Source organism: Heliangelus exortis, chromosome 9 (genome assembly GCF_036169615.1).
Source record: "Heliangelus exortis chromosome 9, bHelExo1.hap1, whole genome shotgun sequence".
In the NCBI taxonomy this organism is placed as follows: domain Eukaryota; kingdom Metazoa; phylum Chordata; class Aves; order Apodiformes; family Trochilidae; genus Heliangelus; species Heliangelus exortis.
The window spans coordinates 17,406,681-17,428,148 of NC_092430.1; the positions used below are offsets into that span (position 1 = coordinate 17,406,681).

At 52.6% G+C, this 21,468-nt stretch overlaps 2 protein-coding genes across 7 annotated transcripts in view; both read left to right on the top strand.

The window, feature by feature from the left end:
• The window catches only part of DVL3 (dishevelled segment polarity protein 3), a 32,484-nt gene extending 13,341 nt beyond the window's left edge, over nt 1-19,143 (top strand). The window contains exons 1-17 of one of the 6 annotated variants that reach the window (XM_071752495.1): nt 3,680-5,643; nt 6,687-6,756; nt 10,386-10,507; nt 10,899-11,005; nt 11,588-11,723; nt 11,989-12,082; nt 12,480-12,549; nt 12,838-12,977; nt 13,171-13,247; nt 13,660-13,772; nt 14,089-14,139; nt 14,259-14,408; nt 15,231-15,362; nt 15,593-15,760; nt 16,419-16,631; nt 16,869-17,267; nt 17,743-19,143. In XM_071752495.1, the coding sequence (XP_071608596.1) occupies nt 5,597-5,643; nt 6,687-6,756; nt 10,386-10,507; nt 10,899-11,005; nt 11,588-11,723; nt 11,989-12,082; nt 12,480-12,549; nt 12,838-12,977; nt 13,171-13,247; nt 13,660-13,772; nt 14,089-14,139; nt 14,259-14,408; nt 15,231-15,362; nt 15,593-15,760; nt 16,419-16,631; nt 16,869-17,267; nt 17,743-17,774 (2,121 nt within the window). In that variant the 5' untranslated portion in view covers nt 3,680-5,596 and the 3' untranslated portion in view covers nt 17,775-19,143. Of the gene's footprint in view, nt 1-3,679; nt 5,644-6,686; nt 6,757-7,051; nt 7,157-10,385; nt 10,508-10,898; nt 11,006-11,587; nt 11,724-11,988; nt 12,083-12,479; nt 12,550-12,837; nt 12,978-13,170; nt 13,248-13,659; nt 13,773-14,088; nt 14,140-14,258; nt 14,409-15,230; nt 15,363-15,592; nt 15,761-16,418; nt 16,632-16,868 lie in introns of those variants that run through there. The other 5 variants (XM_071752491.1, XM_071752492.1, XM_071752496.1 and 2 more) reach the window with 5 other exon arrangements.
• Nucleotides 19,144-19,669: 526 nt separating this feature from the next.
• Nucleotides 19,670-21,468, top strand: part of AP2M1 (adaptor related protein complex 2 subunit mu 1) — a 28,303-nt gene continuing 26,504 nt past the window's right edge. Inside the window, exon 1 of the mRNA XM_071752529.1 lies at nt 19,670-19,779. The gene's annotated coding sequence lies outside the window, so the exon portion shown is untranslated. The remainder of the gene's footprint in view (nt 19,780-21,468) is intronic.

The window sequence follows — 21,468 nt, forward strand, 5'->3', positions numbered from 1 at the left end:
AGACACCTCTTCCGTGAACTTTTTGGTAAGATGTGCTGTTTGTGTTTTGCTGCCTGCAGTAGTAGGGGGGTGAATGCTTGTTCTCTCTCTCTCTACATAGCCTCTTTCTCTCTGTTCTCTGTGCTGTTGCCTCTTCTACCATCTATACCCAGATGGAGCTAAGTGTGACAGCAGACCAAGCCTCCTCTGGTTTCTTTGCTTTTCCCACAGGAACGGCATCAGGATTTTACCCTGTCTCGTGCGTGTCTGTTCATCAGAGACTTCTTTGTGCCTATTTCCTAACCCACCTTGAATACAGGGACAGCTGTTGGTCACTGCTGTGTCTGTGGATGTCTCAGCTCCGTGGAGGTTGTTTCTGCAGACATTTAACCTCAAATCTTTCTTTCTTGGCATGAGTCCTTCCGCTTGTGTCCCTGTGTTAGGCCTTGCAAGCTCTTAGAGATGTTGAGGAGCTGAAGCTGAGCTCCCAGGGTAAAGATCTTGGCTGGGCTTCTGTTGGGAGTTCCCCGTTTGTTCCAATTTCCAATTCAAAGAGATTGAAAGTGTCACTGAACCTTCCAGGGCCTAGAGAATGATTCCTTTGATGATGTCTCTAAATGTCCTTCTGGGGGCTGGAAGCATTGCTGGGGCAGGGTGGATTAATTACTATGGAGGTGGGTGCTGCAGTCCCTGAACAGCTTCCTCCTCCTGGGTGAGGAGAGGCCTGTTGGGCTTGTTTGCAGAGCAGTGCTGCAGCCAGATGGTCACTCCGGAGATCAAGGTGGGAGGGGCTGCTGGGGCACTTGGGCTCACTTAGAAATCAAAGTCTGCAGCTTTGCTTTGATAAGTGCTGCTCCTGGGCATGCCTTTGAGGTTGGGTGGCTCGTTCCTAAATGCCATTCCTTTTCCAGTCTTTGGACTAGATGAGCAGGAGGCCTGTCCTCTGTCATCTCCCACCCAGTGGTGCCTGTAGGACTGAGCACAGGGTCCAGCTGGAGCCAAGCATCTCCTGGACAAAGGGGTTGTGGTTGTCCTGGTGTATGTCCAGCGGAGGGATTGCAGATGCGCTGATGAGGGGCTCTTGGGGAAAGCAGTTGCAACCTTTGATCTCTGTTCAGCCCCTGCCTGAGTGACCTGGTGCATGGGGAGATTGTGGGGCAGCAGTGGTGAGCACAGTTAAGGGAGGCTGTAGAGATTACAAGAGGCTATTCCTGTGCTTCTGCCCCTGGGCATGATGTCCTTGCTCCTGAGGAGAGTGGGTAGTAACTTAAAATGGGGTGACCTGCTCCCTGAAGAGTCCTTGTAAAGCTCCCCTGGTGTGTTAGGAGAGCGGAGGAGCCCTTTCCTGCTTAAATGCAAAGTTGTGTTGTTGTGTTAGCAGGACAGCTGGTTTGTGCTTCTTGATACTGAAAAAAAATACCCCAGGTAAAGGCACTGCTGCATGGGAGCTTATGTTGATTAACACAGCATGCAGGGACAGGTGGGAGGACCTGTCTGGGGAAGAGGGTCTGACAGAGCTAAACCACCCACAAATCTGTTTCCCTTTTTATGCTCTAGTACAGTGTAGAGAAGCAGTGGAGAATATCCTGTCTGGAGGCTCAGGAGGGAAATGAAACCAGGACACTGATGGTTTCTATTTACATTCGGACAGTGCTTGTCACCCCAGCTCACTGTGCAATTTATACACTATGAAGTACTCCTCCTCACACAGGAGGTGAAAATACAGAAGTGAAGAAGCCCTCAAGAATGCCCTGGCATTACGGAGACAGGCAGCTCAAATCCTCCTGTCCTGTTTAACCATGTGCTGTTTGCCTGCAAAGCCCAAGGTCTTGCTGATACCTGAGTGTACTCTCTACTTGGGCCTGTAGCCTCTGGGGGGGTTGTACCCCCATGGAAAGCACAAGTGTTATGCCTTAGTCTAACAAACTTATGCTTAGTCTAATGAACAAGATATTTTGCATCCAAAAGATCAAGTCTGTCTGAAAATTGCCCTGTCCAGTTCTATCTTCTGGTGGAATGACTGCAGAGATTGTCCCTGTGGCCCCAGCATGTGGTCTTGCAGAAAGGAGTAGGATTTTCCTCTAGAGCTAGGGGATTCTCGCATTTGGACAGTAGAACATGAAGGTACTTCCTTTTGCTATTCATCTTTAATAATCTATGCAATCTATTGGAGGCAAGACATCCCTGCCCTAAGGGGTGTGTACTGAGAGTCTTGAAAGTAAGATCACATTTCTTGTGTGTAAATCCCTGAAGCTTGGGGTATTGGTTAGAAATGTCTCTTGATTATTTTTGTTTAGTTTTGGTCTTTTTTTCATGGTTCTGTGGGCTGTTCAGGTCAGAGGAGTGACCCACCTAATCTGTGCGCTTTGGGGCTTTTTTTTTTTTTTTTTTTTTTTATAATTAACATTGAATTTTTAGGCTTTGCAATGTTGGAAAAAAAGTTGTTATTGTGTGAAGGTCTTTCAATGATTGAACCAAATGAAGGAAAAGATCTTACTTTTTTTCATCTGCTCTACTAGCTTTTAATCTTTTTAGTGTGAAATTGTCACTGCTCAGTTGTTTTTTCAGTCTTTGCACCTCCTTTAATAAGACTGCTTTTCATCGTGGCTGTCGAGCTAACATGCTTGAGGGGTCCCCTTCTCTCACCTCCCTTCATGGTACTGACCCACCCAGCTCCAGATTCAGCTTTTCTGATGACTGCCTCAGCCCCAGCATGCTTCTTTCTGAGTATCCTCCTCATTGTGAGCCTGTAGATAGACAAGATGGGGGAGATGAGGGAACAGGACTGCCAGAGATGAGCAGCAATCGCTGCTGAGCTCCATCCTGCATCCACATCCAAGGTTCAAATCATCCGGCTGCAGCCTTTGTTAGCGCCTTTTGTATTTCTTCGCATTACTCCATCTGAGTTTGTTTCTGGGACCCCGCTGTGGTTAGCAGGTCCTGCTCAGGAGAGAGCAGAGCTGGCTGAAGCTGGAAACTCCCTTGTCTCCCCAGCCTCGCCCGGGCTGGAGGCCACCGTGGGGAAGTGGGGAGGCCGGGAGCACAGCAGCTGCACAGCCCAGGGTCTTGGACACGGTACAGCCGTCTCCCAGGTTTGGGGTTTGTGGACTCCTTTCTCTCCTGTGCACACTCTCTTGTTCCCTGCTTTTCCTTCATTCCTAGGACGTGACTCTGTGATATAAAATACCCTCTAATTTCCTGAGCTGGGCTGGGGCTCCCTGGAGAAGGCAGCGTCTGCCTGCTTGTCCCTCGCCTGCCTTCTGCATCCGTGTTCCAGGCTGCCGGCTGTTCCCTCCGGGAGGCAAGCTGGGAGCGTGGCATCTTCCCAGGCCATGGGGAGGGGGTCTGCCGGCTCTTTCGAAGAAGCCGATGGGAAGATCGGGATGGAGCAAGGGCTGGAGCCGCGTTTCCTTCGCTTTCCCTCCCTGCTGTCGGGGCTGCCCCTTCCTTTCCCCTCCCCCAGCTGCAGGGAGCAGATGTGCTGCTTGTGTCAGCCCTGGCAGCCCCCTCTGCACACCCCAGCCGGGAGCCTGCGGCAGCCAGAGAGCCTCGTCCCCTCCTCCCCTTCTTCCCGGCTTGGCCCCGTGTGGTTGGGGACGGCGTTGAATCATCCGCCCACTCTGCCTGCCTCCCCTGTAGCCCTCCCTTCCTCCTTCCTCCCTCCTGCAGGTCTCTTTGTTGGAAAATTCAAGGCAGATGAGTGCCGGGGAGCGCTGGGCCCGCGGGCCAGGCAGTGAGCATGCAGCTTGGCCGCAGCACGTCGGCCGGCCCTGGGGACAGGACCGGGGCCAGCGAGTGCCGGTTCTGATGGGCCGTGCTCTGTGCAGAGCAGCAGTGCCAAGGGGGCTGAACCCATGCGGTCCTGGGCAAGGCTCGGGCTGCCGCAGAGGGATTTCCCTGATTACCATTCTCTGCTGTGTTGTGCCCAGTCCCCAGTAGGACTATGAACACAGAAAAATCTGAAACTGAGCTGTCCTGATGGACGGTAGACTCAAAGCAGTCTCTTTGAAATAAGCCGTGGGCAAATGTTTTCCCTTGTCTGTGGTGACTCCTGCTAAAAAGAAAAGCTCTTAGAGAACTGAGAGAGCCTGATTTCCTTCTAGAGATGCTCTTGTGGGACTCGCTGACTCAAACCCCATCAGCTGGAGTGTCTTCCTACCATACGCATGGGGTGGTTTTCCCTCCCAGCGTATCCACAGGAAGGTTTCATCTCATGGCTGCCTCCCTAATGCAACCGTGGAGGAGAAACGTGGCACCTCTCACAGCTCCCCCAGAGGCCGCGGCGCTGGTGGCTCTTGACGGGAACCTGCAGTCTTGTTTGTGTGAGAAGTGTGGCTTGAAGAGAGCGGTGAGAGGTGGGGGAGAAAGGCTACAGCTCCCGGCTGAGGCTGGCGAGGAATGCAGGGCATGAATAGCTGGGATGGAGCTGGGGGGTGACAGATGTGAGCAGGGCTGTGCAGATATTCCTGCTCAGCATGTGCCTGGCTCCAGCACTATCAGTTTTTGCTCTTTAGAGTCTAAATATATGATCCATTGTGCTCTGGCATCGGGTGATAAACAGTGATAAATAATGTAGTGGCTGGGGAAGGAGGGAGAAAACTGCTCTGGGGTGGAGCTGACCTTTGGGATGTCTGGGGCAGCAGTGGGGAAATAGGAGTGGTGAGGGACCATCTCTCAGGATAGAGGGATCTTGTTCTCCATCTGGTATTGCAGCTGAGTGTGGGCAGGGGGAATTGGTGGTTGATTTCCTCTGTCCCCGGAGTAGTTCATTTGTGCATAGTAGTTGGTCACCTTGACCCTGTGAGTATGTCACCCTATCTCTTCACCCATAGGCAAGGCTCTGTGTCCCTGAGCAGGCAACATGCAGCACTGAAAATTGGCTCTGCCTGAAGTACTCTCTAGGAATTGGATGAAGTCCAGCCTGTTGGCGACAGTATGAATGGATGCTAGTGCAGCCAGGCCAGGGTGCGTGTGTGTGTGCGCCCTTGGAAGTGAGGAGACAACTTGCCTGTGTTGGAAGGGGTTGATTTGGGCACTGAAGGGGATGGGTTCTGGGGTAGACTGCTTGTGTTTGACACTCATCCTGTGCTGCAGGGGCTGGCATGGGGTATTCTGAAGAAGCATTAAGGGGTTTAATCCATCCTCACTGCTCCTTTCCTGCTTTTTCCTGCTTCTCCATCTGTGCAAGAGGAATTAACTCACATCCTGGGAGTGGATTAGACTGCTCAAAGCAAGTCCTCTTCATCTGTGCCTCGTCTGAAGATGAGTAGCATTTGTCCAGACCTATACTGGCTCTCCAGTTTGGGCAGGGATCCTGAATGCTAACTGCCAGCAAAGACATGGTAACGTGCTGCCTTTTACCCCATGCTGAGTGTACTTGACACTGGAGCAACCAGCACGGCAGGCAGGGTGGAGCAAGCCGGCTCCCCAGGTTTTTGTCTTCCAGCATTGTTAATTTGCCTTTTGCTGATGCCTTGTGAGTGCTGGCGAGCTCTCCTGTCCTGTTTTCAGTGACGGTTTGGGCAGCTGTTGGCACACCAGCAGAGTACCTGTTTCTCCGAGCCCGAGTGTGCTGCGAATCGATGGTAGTTCCTGGACTCTGTGGCAGTCTGGGGCAATGGGTCACAGCTCTGCGGCCCACGCTTGCATCCTCTTCAATTCTCCGTGAGTTTGGGACTGGCTTGGGAACCCTTCAGAGCAGTTGGTGGGATCCCACCTCTATGTACCCTGTTACTTCCTTATAACCTACTTTTTAATAGATAATTTCCCTTGGCTTCACATTTGTTCCTTTGTTCTTTTTCTGTTGGATTCTTTTCCCCCCAAACATTATTTATTCACTATTTAGTTACAATATCATTTTTAAAGCACAGTATGTGTCAAGCTACCTTAGATACAGCTTGGAAGGGGAAATTAATGTCACAAACTACTTGTAAGATGTCGTGTTAAATAAAAGTGCTTAGAATGTTGTCATTGAGCAGAAAGGGAAATGAACTCCTTAAGTCTATTTTTTCATTAAATTTGATTTCTCAAAAGATATTGTTAATTGAATTTGGTGAATTTAAAAGCTGTTTTGATTGCAAACTCACTGTGGAAAAAGTATGTAGGTGCCTAGTGATATTTAAAATAGGAAGAATATATTTTTTCTCTAAAGAAAACTGATGTTTTTACTGTTGGGGAAAATATTATCAGTGCTCCCTCCAGTATGAACACTGATAATAATGTAGCTGTTTGTGTAATGCAGGAACAAGACATAGTGGCACAACTGTAAACTTGAAGTGATGTTGAAATATTATGTGTATAATTAAAAAACAGCAGTAAGATTTGGAAGGCAGCATATTTAATGTGTTTCATCTGTCAGAAATCTCTGGCTTAGGTTGTGATTCTTTCAGATCATTATAAAGAGGTTTAAATTATGTATTTCTTTAGAAATAAGTAAACTAGTGGAAATATGTATCAGGTTTTTTTTCTGATTTAAACGTGAATCAGAGGATGAAACATCTATATGCACATAGGAGAGCCTGTTTTGTCCTTGTTTTCTTCCCTCCAGCCTGCCAGCCATGGCTGTGGGCATAAGAGAGAGCTGCCAGTCCTCTCCCTTCTCCATCCCCAAGCCTGCACTGCCTGTTGCTGGTTGCAGACACACCCAAAATCTCCTTTTCCTCTGGAGTTCTGGACCCAGCTCTGACTGCCTCCTCTCCCCTCTGCAGGGTGGTGAAAGAAGAGATCTCGGATGACAATGCCAAGCTTCCCTGCTTCAACGGCCGGGTGGTGTCATGGGTAAGCAAACCCCTTGGTTCGGTATCTCGCTGCCTGTTTCTGCCCTCTGAAAGCCACCATTTTGTTACATAGTGCTGAGGCACTGAGGCTTCACATGAGGTGTGCTGACTGCTGAAAAAGCCAATGAGCTGGATTACCACGCTCCAGTCCCTCAGCTGGAGAGGGGGCTGTGTGCTGGTTCCCCCATGCTGGGGAAGACATGGGATGCCTCTGTGGAGAGCTCGTGGTAGCTGATTCCTGGCAGAGGTGGTGGTCCCAGCCCATCCGCAGTGTAACCCGTGTGCCCCTATGGCAGGGTCAGCTTTCCAAGGAAAGTCCCGCTCCGGTGACTGGCTCAAAGAGCTTAAGTGACTTTAGTGCTGGTGAAGTGGACTGGATTTGACTGCCCTGAAGACTGAAGGTACTGCCTGGGCAGCTGCCGGACAAGCTTTGCCCTCTGTGCTGTGCCATGCACATGCTTTGTCCCCTGCCCGCATGCCTCCCTCTGCCCTTGAGGGGACCCTCTGTTTGTGGGGGGAGAGGGTATTCAGTCTCTAGAGCCTGTCATCCCTTTTCCTTTTTGCTGAACTGCAGTTTGTGCTGATGGGGGTGTGTGGATCTGTGCCAGGAGCAGAACCAAGACCCAAGTGCTTTTTTCCAGAGGCAGTGAAAATCCTCAGCAAATCAGGCTACATCAGTCCTACTATTTTTTTCTATCCTGCACCAAAGAGCTTGGCTTCAGCTGGTGGAGTGATAGTTTCAGGATGGAGGGCAGGGGTGATTTTTGGAATGCTGGTGGAGGAGCAGGGTCTAGGGTGGGCTACCTGTGTCCCACACTTGGAGGAGTGGTTGTGTTGGGCTCCCAGACAAAGAGCTGGCCGGACACTGGCTGTCCTCCCTCTAGTGGTTAGCAGGTCCTTTGGAAACAGCCTGTCCAGCTCAGCTGCTGTCCCCGCTGCTGCTGCATCTGCCTGGAGATATCTCCCACCTCTCCCTTTCTAGCTGCCTTTTGTTTTCACCTGCTCTGTGGGGAGTTCTGGAGGTTCTGAACCCTCTCCACTGCTCTTTTTTTTAAGCTGGGGAACTTTTCCTTGTGATCCACACATCCACACAGCTGCTGGCTCTCCTTTGAGGGGCTCTCTGGTTGCTCAGTGTGAGTGGCACAGATCCTATGCAGCTCCATGTGGTGTGACCAGTGCAACATGCTGCTGCTCTTCTCGCAGGGAGCTTGTGCTTGGAATTAGCACTGCTACTGGCTCTTGTGTGCAAAGGCTGATGGCAGTGACAGAGACCTTTATGCATAGCTGATGATCTCTTTTTCTCTCTCTGCTGGGTGGTTTGAGGGCTCTGGGGAGGGAGCACTTGCTTTGCTGCTTCTGCCAGACCGGCTGGGATGAGGCTATTTTAGGAACTTGTTAGTAATTTTAGCTAGAGGGAAAGATGGCAGCTTGGATCCAAATGAATATTTCCTGACAGTGCAAGAGGTAGGAAAAGTGTAGGGTGGTTATCGAAACCTTCTCTGGAGGAAATCCCAGCCCTGGCAGCATCAGTCCCCCTGATTGGGAACACCCCCTCTTCTCACTGCTGTTTGACATCTGCCTTTGGCTGGTTCCTCTGTCCAGATCTATTTGCCTGGTTTTGCCTTGAGATCTTCAAGCATAGAGCATTACATGACTTTTCCCTAGGCCAGTGCTGGCCACTTGCAGCATCTCTTCACTCCTGTGCTCCTGGGCCGTGGCTGCCAGAGCAGGGATGTGGCCCTCAGGGAGTGGGATGTGTCCTGGGAAGACTTGTCACCTGGGAAGGTGCTGGGAGCAGAGCTGGGCATTTGCCTAGGGCTTGCTGGAGGGAAGGAAGCTGAACCCAGTGTGAGACCAGAGCTGGTTAAACAGCTATGAGAGCAGGAGCTGTTGGGCTTGTCCTGGGGCTTGTGGGACATGTTCTGCAGCTTTTGACACCTCAGGGTGCTCTCTTCCCTGTCTGCTGCCTTGACTGTGGCTTTTTCAGGGCTGCTCTGTCTTCCTTGCTCCAGCTGCATACCTGTGTCTGATCCCCATGCTTCCCTCTCTCTTGACTAATTATGATCTTTGGGGTCCATTCTTCCCTCTTTATCATGGTTTCCCTAGTTCTTAAAGGTAGGCAGGGCAGCTCTGTGTTTCATCAGTGATGCTGGGAAACACTCAAGATGTGTGTAAACAGGCTGTATGTGCCTCCAGCACCTAGGCTGGCATCTTCTGCCTCCATGCAACTGTAGTCCCCTCACCAGCAACCAGCAGAGCTGCTTCTGCATTTACATGGGGCTTTAGGTTTTGGGCAGCAGCTATCAGCTCCTTTCCAGCCCATATTTCATGATCCTTCTGCAGTGACCCACAGTGGGACATCCTTCATGTCTGTTCCATCAGCTCTCCTGTGCTGGCTGGTGGCTTGGCAGGTGGTTCAGGTATGCTGGCCCCTCTCCTGGTCTCCTTGCCTCCATGAGCTGGCTCCAGGCTGACCAACATCCTGTTTTGTCTGGGGCAGATCAAGGTACTGGGTCCTGCAGACGCTCCCTGAGGCTGGGAGAGAGCCAACCCCCCTGCTTCTCCATGCCATGCAGGGGACTGGCATGGGGCAAAATGAAAAATACATTGAAAGGTCCTTAAAGATGACTGACTGACTAGCCTGTCCCTGGGGACTCACCAAGAGGGGCCTTTTTCTGAGCCCGGTCACCTCTCTTTGGGGTTCCTCAATTTCTCTTGAAAGGTGTTTTTTTATTTTCATGACTGGCTTTGTTGGCATTAATCCTGCTCATTGCAGCTGGACAGTGAGGAGAGCTCAGACCTGGAGGGTGAGCTGGTGTTGGGGGAACCACTTTCCATTGAGCTAGTTTGAGATGTCCTCTGTTTCATCCCACTGCTGAGCCTGTTCCTCCAAGGAGAGGCTCAGCCTCATTCCCACAGCCTTGAAATTGGTGTTTTATCTTAGAGCCAGAGGCACAGATATAGATGTGCCTGGACACATGGCTGGTATAAAGAGTTCCTGGCATTTGACCCTTTCTGGAATTTCTGTGCTGCAGAAAGTGTTGAGCCTCCCAGAGGATGGCTGGAGGTTGTGCCCAAGCCAGTTCGCTGCACACAACCTGAGCTTGCAAAATACATGTGGAAGCCAGAAAAAGAGCATGTTGGAGTCTATAACCCAGCTTCCATGGGCTGGGAAGGTCAAAGTCCTGTTGGGTCCCTTGTCTTGGAGGCAAAGGTGTAGGGGGCTGATGAAACTGAGGAAAGGAAAGACTGCCAGCTGCCTCTTCCTATATGAGAAGAACTGGGGAATCCAATTCTTGATAGAAGACATGCTAAAAGTTACCTGAGTGTGAAAATTGTTCAATGTGGGTGTGCAGATGATGTCAAAGTCTCCAAGCAGGGCTGTCAGCTACCCTGACTTCACTGCTGGGTCAGGAATTCCTGAGCCACAAATAGCCAGAGTCTGGGAAGACAGTGAGATGGAATGTTGCTACATGCTTGGCCTGTTCCATACACACTCCTGGGCATCTGCTGTTGTCCACCGTTGGAGATGAAATCCTGGGCCAGGCTTTTGGAGAGCTCAGTTGGCCACTCTTGTAAACGCTTTCTCAGCACCTCAGCCATTTCATTCCTTGTCTCTCATCCTTCCAGCTGGTGTCTGCAGAGGGTTCCCATTCAGATGCTGGCTCAGTCTGTGCCGATAACCAAACAGAGCTGCCGCCCTCCATGGAGCGCACGGGGGGAATTGGAGACTCCAGGCCCCCCTCTTTCCAGTAAGTTACCTGGACACCAATCCTGATTTCTGAGGGACCCACTGTGACTTTGTTGTAAATCCAGACAGAGGCTGGGACACTCCTACCCAAATTGGCAAGGATCACAGCCAGCTAGAGGGGAGGAGGATGGAGCTGTGAGCAGATTAGAAGTGGAGCTGCATTATTCAGCAAGCAAGGACATGCTGAAAATAATGCAGGGAAGTTGGCAAACAGCTGGCACAGCCTCCCCCAGGCTTTTGTCCTGCACTTATAAATGTGCACCACGACCACTGGTCCTGTCCCTCAAGGAGAAAGCTGATGAGTAAAGGCTTGCACTGACCAGCACAGAGGCAGCAAGAGCCTTTTTAAGTGTTCCCTGTTTGACATTTTTGTTCCTTTTATCTCATCATAGCCCTAACACTGGAGGGAGTCGGGAAAACTTGGACAATGAGACAGAGACAGACTCAGTGGTGTCATCTCAAAGGGAACGACCTCGTCGGAAAGATGGGCCTGAGCATGGTGAGTGCTGGTAACATGAAAAGAGCTCTTAGAGCATGGCTGGGGCATGGTAGGGGTGCCAGCTCCAAACATGGGGCAGCTCTGTCTGCTCTGTGGAACATGCCCAGCTCAGAAGGGCTGTTTGGTCATCTGTGGTCGTAGTCTCACATTGGAGGCAGGAGCTAACACCTGTGTTGGATCAGGGCTTGGTTTTGAGAGCTCTGGGGACAAAGATGTCTCCTGTAGAAGCATCAAGACCAGGAAACAGCAGTGCTTCCAGCCTTAGTAGAAAAGCAGAATGTGGTGTAGCCTTGCCACTCCTTGCTGCTCCTGGCACTGCTGGTGAAACAGCTGCAAATCTTCCATGAGTTTAGCAGCATTGTTCCTAGTGGCCCATCAGCCTCTTCCCCATCCTGTAATGATAGCGGAGGTATCCTACAGAAGATGGATCTGATCACAGAGTGGACTCAGAGCTGGCTGGCACTAGATAGGATTGTCAGATGGCCAGAGTCATTCTGAGAAGGTTGCAGTGAGCCCTGCAGAGAGGAAGGGGTGGTTTCCCTGTGACTTGTCTTAAGCACACTGAGTCTTGGTTTTTTGTAGCACCCAGGGTAAATGGGACAGTCAAAGGAGAGCGCCGTCGAGACCTGGGTGGGTACGAGAGCTCCTCCACGCTTATGAGCAGTGAGCTGGAGACCACCAGCTTCTTCGACTCAGATGAAGATGACTCCACCAGCAGGTAGGAGAACTTAGGTTCTAGAGGAGCAGTAGCTTCCCCTTGCCTCCCAGCCCAGAGATATGGGAGAAAATCCTGAGTTCCGTAGTCCTTGCTTACACCTAGCTCAGTCTCAAGTCTCACCCAGCAGCCCCCTCTGCTGTTGTCTGTCCCTTGCATACATGTTCTGCCCTGCAGTTCTCTGTTCCCTGTGTCATTTTTGTAGCTTTCTTGCTGACAGAGCCACCACCCTGGTAGCAGAAGAGCTGACTCTCACTTTTACCTCTAGGTTTAGCAGTTCAACAGAGCAAAGCAGTGCTTCCCGTCTAATGAGGAGGCACAAGCGACGCCGGCGGAAACAGAAGGCTCCACGCATTGAGCGGGTAACCTGGGGTCTGGGTGTCCTGGGGAGGGTGATACCGGGCCAGGTGGGCTGCCTAGTGGAACTCCCCACTTGGTGCTCCTGAGCTGAGCAAGGTTTTGTCTGTTTGCTGTGGGCACAGCAGGGGATGGGTGGCATCCAAGTGGTGAGACTGCATAAAGTACTATTAACCCTTCCCAAACAATGTAGTCTCAAGAGCTGGGACTACAAACCTTGTCCTAACTGTGGAGAGGTCATAAGAACAGTGGCTGATGCCCTCTGGCTCTGCAAAGCTCCTAGCATGAGGCTGGAGTTGTGGGTGGTGGCTGTGGTGCCACGGGGAGCACACGTGGAGAGAGCTGGGGCTGGGCATGTTGTTGAGGCACAGGAGGACATGTTGTGTTTCACTTATGTTGCAGTCATCGTCCTTCAGCAGCATCACAGACTCCACCATGTCCCTGAACATCATCACAGTCACACTGAACATGGGTGAGTGGGAGGTGTGCATGAAGCCTGTAATCCTTCCAGAGGGAGATTGGGTGGTGGAGAGGGAAATGGGGAGGGGCAAAGAGAGCACATATGGGGAGTGGTGAGGAGATAGGCTCTGTAGGGTGATGGCTTGTCCTGAAGTACTGGTCTCTCAAGAGTTTTTGTGTCTTAGGACATCTGTCTGGGACAGGGGTGCAGGTGACCATAATTAGCACATGGTATGACTGAGGTTATGGCTGCTTCTGCTGTTGCTTTATGATGTCTTCTTTTCTCTTTCCATCCCTGCAGAGAAATACAACTTTCTGGGCATTTCCATTGTGGGACAGAGTAATGAGCGTGGGGATGGAGGCATTTATATTGGCTCTATCATGAAGGGTGGCGCTGTGGCAGCTGATGGCAGGATTGAGCCAGGAGACATGCTCTTGCAGGTACTTCACACCCACATACCATCTTAAGGCCTGGGAAAGCAGTAAGAAAAGACCCAGAAGCCTCCCTGCTCTCATTGCAGGCTAAACCCAGGAAGCTGCTCTTGGAAGAGGGAAGCTGAGTCACTGCTGAGCTGAGTGGGGAGCTCGGCCTCTGGTCACATTTCTGGGACTCACCTCTTTGCATTGTTTGCAGGTAAATGACATCAACTTTGAGAACATGAGCAACGATGATGCTGTACGGGTGCTGAGGGAGATTGTGCATAAGCCGGGGTGAGTACTCGGGTTGTTCCTTACCTCCATGGGCAGCTGTATGGTATTTGCTTGGGGTGTATGAGTCGTGTTTTCCAACCACCTCTGCCAGTGGCTCTGCAGAAACTCAGAGCTTCTATCTTTAGTGTTGCTTTGATTCCTGGATTTTCAAGCCCAAAGCAAGAATTGCAGCCAACAGAGTGATGGTGAATTAGGATCTGTAGCCCTTTTCTGTCAGGATGCCTTCTGATCAGTGAACCTCAGTGGGGTCATGTCTCGGGGTCACATCACTTTGTCCATGTGACTAAGGAAATCCATAGTTAGAGGGGGACAAGGGTGCATTACTGATAGCTTCCCTCTGTCTCACAGGAGAGAGACAGCATACAGCATCCATCCATCATGCAGGGTTCTAAGTCTCATCTTTTTGTTCCAGGCCCATCACCCTGACGGTTGCCAAGTGCTGGGATCCCAGCCCCCGGGGCTGCTTCTCGTTACCCAGGAGTAAGTGGATAGCTGACCCACCCTTAATGCTGGTGCCTAGCTCATGTGAGAGCCCTGCCTTAAGCACTTACTTGGTTGTTGTCTTGTTCCTCCCCTCTCTGTGTGACTCCATATGGCACTGAATTGGGGCTTGAGGGGGTTTCAGTTCTCCTATTAGGAGGCTGCTCTGTCCTATTCCCAGGCCAAAATGCCCATATAAGCCCAGCCCTCCTTCCCACATCACGCTGGGGACGCGTTTCACTGGGGCGGGGGGGTCACTTGCTCGGGGCGCCAGAGGAAAGAGAAACCCCCCTTGAGCTATAGGGGGATCTCTCCCTCTGCACCTCTCCTGCTGACCCTCCCTCTCTTCTTTCTCTCCCAGTTGCTCCCCAGCGGATCTGGGCTGGGCCAGACTCTCCATGCTCCGATCCGGGTGAGTCCCGGCAGATGATGGGATGGAATGGGCTATGCTGAGTCCCTGTCCCTCCCCAGAGGTTTTTTGATGTGGAAATAATTTCTTGTAGCTAGTGACTGACTCTTTCTTCACTGCAGGTGAGCCCATCCGGCCCATTGACCCGGCAGCCTGGGTGTCTCACACGGCAGCAATGACTGGCACCTACCCAGCGTACGGTATGAGTCCATCCATGAGCACAATCACTTCCACCAGCTCCTCCATCACCAGCTCCATCCCAGAGACTGAACGTAAGTCCTTGTGCCTCCGTGCTCCACCCACTGCACAGCTTTCTCACCTTCACTGTGCTGTAAAGGGAGCAATACATCTGCCTGGGGACAGCTGGGATGGCAAGGTCTGCTCTGCCAGGGAACTAAGAGGGAGGCAGCTTTCATCAGGCAGGTGCTTGGAGCAGTGGGAGTTCTGGATGGGTGAATTAATACCACATTTTTCAGACTTCCACATAAGGAGAGTAGAAGAGCCTGGGTGTAATCAAGGAGCTGTGGGAGATGCAGAGGAAAGGCTTAGAGCAGTTAGGGGTTCCTGGCTGAGACTACGGGGCCAGAGGGAGCTTGTCCCTGAAACAGTTGCCCTCCCAGAAGCAGATAAGTCAGGGTGGAGGCAGCTGGGAGCAAAATGCTTTGCAATGTGGCAAAGCACAGGGCTCTTCTGGTTGCTTTCAGAAGATTATGGTTGATTCTAGTATATGGAGCCCTGAAGCAAAAGTCTAGAGAACTGGGGCTAAAAGTTGGGAATTTGATGTAAGTTTGCATGGAGCAGAGAATTCCCTTGCTGGGCTGTGTGGGCTCATTTGGCAGCCTTTGGATCTCAGCTGCTTGGGACTGGTTGAAAGGAAGGCGACTCTATCCTGGGTTTTGTGCAAGATGAAATGGCTGACACGTGGAGGATAACATTGGAAGGCTGGAAGGGGGTTTACACAGCCTGTGCCTCAAGGCCGCCTGCGATGTATTGTTCCCTGGCCCATTCCTCCTGTGTTTAGTGCTTCTCTGTAGCCCTGTTGTCTTTTCTGTCTCCTCTCATCTCTGTCTCCCTTCCCTTCGTCCACATCACAGGCCTCGATGACTTTCACCTGTCCATCCACAGTGACATGGCCACCATTGTCAAAGCCATGGCCTCACCAGAGTCTGGCCTGGAGGTGCGTGACCGCATGTGGCTGAAGATCACCATCCCCAATGCCTTCATTGGTAAGAGACTGCTGCTTGCAGGAGTGGGAGGGAGTGGGGAAAGGATGGTCTGTTTTGCAGACCCATGGGAGCATATGTCACCATAAACTGTCGGTCAGGCTAGAATCATAAATTGGACTTTTGGCTGTGCAGTTCCTTTTTACCTTTTCTTGGCTCCAGTGTGACCCAGTGTCTCGAGGGCCACTGGCTGCCTCTCTGTTTTTGTATTTAACTCTGATGTTTGGTGGCAGGATCGGATGTGGTGGATTGGCTCTATCACCACGTGGAGGGCTTTACAGACCGTCGTGAATCCCGCAAATACGCCAGCAATCTGCTGAAGGCTGGCTACATCCGACACACTGTGAACAAGATCACCTTCTCGGAGCAATGCTATTACATCTTCGGGGACCTTTGTGGAAGTATGGCACTTGGTGTGGGTGGGAGGGAGAGCATGGAGGGGGGTTGAGGTCCTGCAGAGCCCTGCTAGCACTGTGGGGACATAGCTACTGCCATTGTCATCAGGCTGGGCCTCTTGTTCTAAAGATCCTATTAGGGAGTGAGGAAGAATATTCCAGCTCCCTTATCATGCTAGTGGGGTAGTAAAGCTGAAAAATGAGACTGTCACCTACTATGTGATCTCTCCTGGGCAGCCAGAGCAGAGTCTCAGTTTTTACTGACTTTGTCTCCAGGCTCTGAACTTCCAGTGCTGACAAGGGGTGGTGCTAAAAGAACTGGGTTCTGCTCAGACAAGAGTGGTGGGGGAAATAATTGTCATGGAGAGCTGTAGCTCTGATGTGGCCCTTTCCCACCAAGGGAAAGGGAAAGCTGGTCTCTGTATTAGAGTGGCAGCTTGGACTTGCACAGCCTGGCCTTTGTTCAGGCAGGAAGCACAGATGGTTGCATTGACTAGCAGGGAGGGTTTCAGGCAGGGAGGCTTTCAGGCAGGGAGGCTTTCAGCTTCTTGCATCATCTTGCATACCTCATCTTTGTCTATCAGTAAAGGTGGGCAGGGAGCTTGTTCATCACATGTGGTAGTCTTTCAGCTTGGAGTACCCTCTCTTCTCTGATTTCTTGCAGACATGGCTAATCTGTCTCTTCATGACCATGATGGCTCCAGCGGTGCCTCTGATCAGGACACTTTGGCTCCGCTTCCCCACCCAGGAGCTGCGCCCTGGCCTATGGCTTTCCCATATCAGTATCCACCACCTCATCCATACAACCCCCACCCTGGCTTCCCTGACCCAGGCTACAGCTATGGAGGGGGCAGTGCGGGCAGCCAGCACAGTGAAGGTGAGTGAGAAAGACTGAAATACACCTGCAGGTGTGCTTAGGCAAGGCCCTGTGTGTGGGGGGAGCCAGGTCAAAAGCCATCTCAGAAGGGCTGTGGGATTCAGAGTTGAAAGGAGACCACAGACTGTGCTGGTGGAGGGCTGTGCTGCAGTGTGCTGTAATCCTTTCTTGATGAGAGGAACTAGGCTTCCTGACTCGTCTGAGCTGTCACCTAACCTTGCCTCACATGTTTCACAGGGAGCCGAAGCAGCGGTTCCAATCGCAGCGGCAGTGAGAGGAGGAAGGAGAGAGAGAAGACCGGGGAGTCCAAGTCAGGCGGCAGCGGGAGCGAGTCAGACCACACCACGAGGAGCAGCATGCGGCGTGAGCGCGCGGCCAGCGAGCGCTCGGTGCCGGCCAGCCAGCACAGCCAGCGTAGCCAGCACTCCCTGGCTCACAGCATCCGCAGCCACCACAGCCAGCAGTCGTACGGGCCTCCCGGCCTCCCCCCTCTCTTCAGCCCCCCCATGTTGCTGATGCCTCCACCGCCTTCAGCCATGGGGCCCCCTGGGGCGCCACCAGGCCGTGACCTGGCCTCTGTGCCCCCTGAACTGACAGCCAGTAGACAGTCCTTCCGAATGGCCATGGGCAACCCCAGTGAGTTCTTTGTGGATGTAATGTGAAGCGCCCGTACCCTGTCTGTCTGCTGCCCTTCCTTCCCCCCTCCATCCCCGTCGTTTGTCTCCTAGGACCAGCCCTGGCTTCACCCCTTGTTTTTTCTTTTTTTTTTCTTTTTTTTTTTTTTTTTTTTATTCTTTTTTTTTTTTTTTTGGTCTTGATAAGGAAAAGAAAAAAAGGGAAAAAAAAAATAAATGGAACTAAACCTTGATTCTAATCCCTCCTCGAGCGGGGTGGACGGGCCTGGCAGGCCTGCTGGGTGCTGCCAGCACATCCCACCACCAGACTTGTGTATTGCCAATGGTAATTCCTTTCTGCCCTCCTCTCTAACCCCATTAATCTGCATCCGTCCCAGCGCCCTGTGCTGCTTGCCCGTGTGTCGCTGCTGCCCAGTCCTTTCACCCTAAACATCTCTTCTTTCTTTTCACCCTTTTGTGTTTCTTCTATCAAGCAGCAAAGACTTACGGGGTGTTTGACTTTCTCTGAGCCTGCCGCCTGTGGGGGGGAGAGCTGGAGCGTGGCGTGGCCCGACAGCAGGACACGGAGCTCCACGGGCGCTGGGCACACGTGGCGCTGAAGATGGCTTCTGTCCTCCCCCTCGCGGAAGACGCCCTGCCCTTCCCGCAGCCCTGAGAGGGGAGCAGGGACCAGCCTTATAGATGCATTTTAAATCCCACTGTAGTTGCCTTTTGGCTAATGCATGAATGTTCCAGGGCTTCAGTGCCTCTGGGCGGTGGAGAGGTGATGCGGCTTGCCTCCCTCTTCTTGCCCACACATAGGGCCAGGTCCAAGCCTGGCTCTTGCCCCATCACAGGACCATCCTTCACCTTGCTGGGCTGTGAGGTTCAGGGTTAGGGCTGTGCCTCTGCATTCAGCCCACATTCATGTTGGGTGCCTGCACACAGTCCTGCGTGACTTGGGGCTCCACGCTCTCTCTTGGGTACTGGGCCAGGTAGGGGGGTTGTCAGGGCAGAGTCCTGCTTCCTCTGTCCTGTTCTTTGCCCTCCTGATGGAAATGTTCTGCTAGCAGTCCCATTTGTAGGGGCTGTCCCATGCCTGGCGCTGTCGGTGGGTTAGAGGTGAGGGAGGGGCACAGCAGGTTCACCTTCACTGTTGGGGGTCTGCTGTATTTACCTTATGAAGGGTCAGAGTCTGCTTCCCCCTCTGGCTAGTGCCATGAGTGCTGCTGGCCTTGCTGATGGGAGGGATGAGTCTCTGGGTCAAAACTGGGACAGCCCCGCTCCCTCTGGGCTGTGAATCAACACGAGTTCTTCAGGGAGAGAGGCTGCAGCCTGAATGTGGCCTCTGGGCTCAGCGCCTGCAGATGTGTCAGGACAGTTGAGTCCTTTTGCTCTGATGCTCTCTGCCTCTTTCCCTTCCTCTTTGGGTACTCAGAGATGTGCTCTGGGCTGGGGGCAGCCCTGTCCAGGGCCAACCACGGTACAGTACAGACATGTTGACCCTGCTCCTGTTGGTGCTGGCGTCATGGTGCTCTCTCCTACTGCCACGCTCGGGCTTCTCTGCAAGCATTGCCTCCTTTTGTCCTTTTCATGTTTGCAGTGTTTGTATGCTGGAGATGAAATGTATTTTCCTACTCCGGGGTCTGCGTTGCCCCTGTAACACCACTGCCAGCTCTCAACTGCCATCAGTTCATCTCCTTGTGACTCCCCTTCTCTCACCCAGTGCCCACTCTGCCATCCTGTCCCTCCCTTCATCTTGGCACCAGCAAGCTGTCCCTTGTATCCCCTTCTGCCTCCCCAGACACTGCTCATGCCCTTGCCCTACCCTGACCGCTGGGTTTTATAAAAACAAAACCAACCTCCTTGTTTTTATTTATAAACATAGTTTTATTGGACTTCTGCCTTGTGTTGTTTTTGTTTTGTTTTGTTTTCCCCCAGCCTCATCTTTTCTGTCCTGCTCTGCAGCAGGATCCTCGTGGAATCACGGCACTCCGTGCCTATTTTCCAGCTGCTTCTTCCCAGGGTGCAGGGGGCTGCAGCAGCTTAATTCCGTGCCGGTCTCGGTGCCTCGGCAGCGGTGCCCGGAGAAGGAGCGGGTGAGCCCCGCGGGGCGTGTGCGGAGGGCAAGTGCCCTGGGCAGCCGTGGGAGCCAGCACGGCGACTTCAGGCCTCTATACGGGGAGCGAACCTACCTATGCGAACTCCTGTGCCCTACGGGCGGGCCCGGAGGAGGGAGGCCCTGCACTTGCAGCCCCGGCACTGCCTCTCGCCCCACGCATGGCCAAGGTGGCCGCTCCGCCTCCTCACGCTCTAGACTACAACTCCCAGCAGTCATCGCGCGATCCTGCCTGCTCCGCCCCCGCCTAGCTCCCCGCCCCGCCTCCCGGGGTGGCGCATGCGCCGTGGCGGCGGGGCGTGGGCGGGGCATGCGCGGCGGTGTCTCTGCAGTGATAGGGGGGGGCGCGGAGGGACGGGGGGGCGGCAGCCGCCATCTTGGGCGCTGGGCAGTGAGCGGCGGCGGGCAGCGGCAGGTGAGGTGCCTCGGGCAGTTTTCTGGCCCCCTCCAGGGCGGGGTGTGCGGCTCGTTTCCCTTCCCTGGGCGGCTTCCTGCGGCGGGGCTATTTCTGCGAACGCGCCCGGGCGGTGGCCGAGCTGCCGCGGATGGTTGTTCCCTCCGAGCTCGCCAAGGGCGGGGGTCCGCGGGCCTACCCTGCGGGGCGCGGCCCTGACAGGCTTGGCGGGGATCCTTCTGCGGGGCAAAGTCCCCCCCAGTGGCTGTCCTTGAGGAGAGGCGCGGAGGTGCCCCCGGAGGTGGGCTGCGCCTTGCGGAGCCGTGTGGGAGGGAAGCGGGGCTCCCCCGGGAGGGCTCTGCCTCAGCTCCTGGTAAGGGGGTGTTGGGCGGACCCCAGCCCGGACGGAGCTGGCTCATCCGCTCCCACTTTGCTTAGGGGTGAGGGAGCTCATTAATGAGTTGTGTTAATTAGTTCTCTGTCTGGAATACCTGGGGTAGCAGCCCTGCGGTGCTGAATTGAAAGAGGGTGGGGATAGGGTGAAGCCCTGTGTGTCACAGGACGCCCAGGGATGTGGTCTGTCAGCTGAGCAAAGGTCTTGTAGTCGGATCGGGCAGGAACTTCTAAAATTATTTACCTGTACTGCTGATACCAACGTGATTTCGGTAGGTCATGGCTTGCAGCCTTTGGTTTCTTCCCTGGGAAACCTTCTGAAGCACAGCGTAACGCTGCTGGTGTTAAACTGCTTGTTCCGAGGCTTAAGGGAGGCTTTTATCCAAGTTCTCTTCCAGATGCATTTCCACTTTCATCCTTCCCTGGGTTAGCATTTTGGGTTCAGTAAAGATGCAGGAAATGCAGCCGATGTGTATCATCCTGTGCAGTTAATTTATTTCCCCAGTAAGAGATGAGTTGCTGTTGATCTAGTCCTCTCCCCACCAGCTGTGTGATTCCATGATCTCTCTTCTGCTTGCCTTAGTATGACAAAGCTACTGTTAAGATTTAGCCTCAGGCTGCCAAAATCTGAGCCTGGAACTTTCCCAGATAGGTGAGTCTTCTCACATGGATGGCTTCTTCAGCTTGGAAGCCTGGGTATTACAGGTTTCAAACTGTACATGGGCTCGTGATTGTCATGTTGGGCAATGGTTGCCTGAACACCAGCAGAGCTGTACTGCTTTTTCCTATTGTAAAAGCTGCGTTTGTCCCTGTGAATTTTGTATCTCTAATCTGATGAGATACTGCCGAACTGCCTGCTTCCATATTTTCTCTGTCAGAAGGCAGGCATTTCTCTTCTGCAGGGAGTGCCATGTTACTGACATCTAGTGACAAAGGTACCTGATGTTCTTTGGGCAAACTGGATATATTTTCTTCTAGGGAGACAGTTGGAGATATTAAAGGGTATTATAGCTGGCTTCCTCCTCCTTGGCACAATTCTGGGCTGTAAAGTGTTGGGTCCCGAGGCTGTGAAGGGTTACATCTTGAGTTCTTTGAAGCACAGATGACTGGAAATGCACTCTAGTTTGATAGTATCTCAGTTTTTATTATTGAATGGGGACAATCACTAAACAAAATGGGTTTTGTAAAGAAACTTCCTGTGACCCTAGTTAAACTTTCCTTGCCTCGTCCTTGTACCATGCAATAATAAAGCCAAGCCTGTCTTTTGCAGCGCAACATCTTGCACTGGTTTTCTGGGCTTATACTACTGAAGACCTT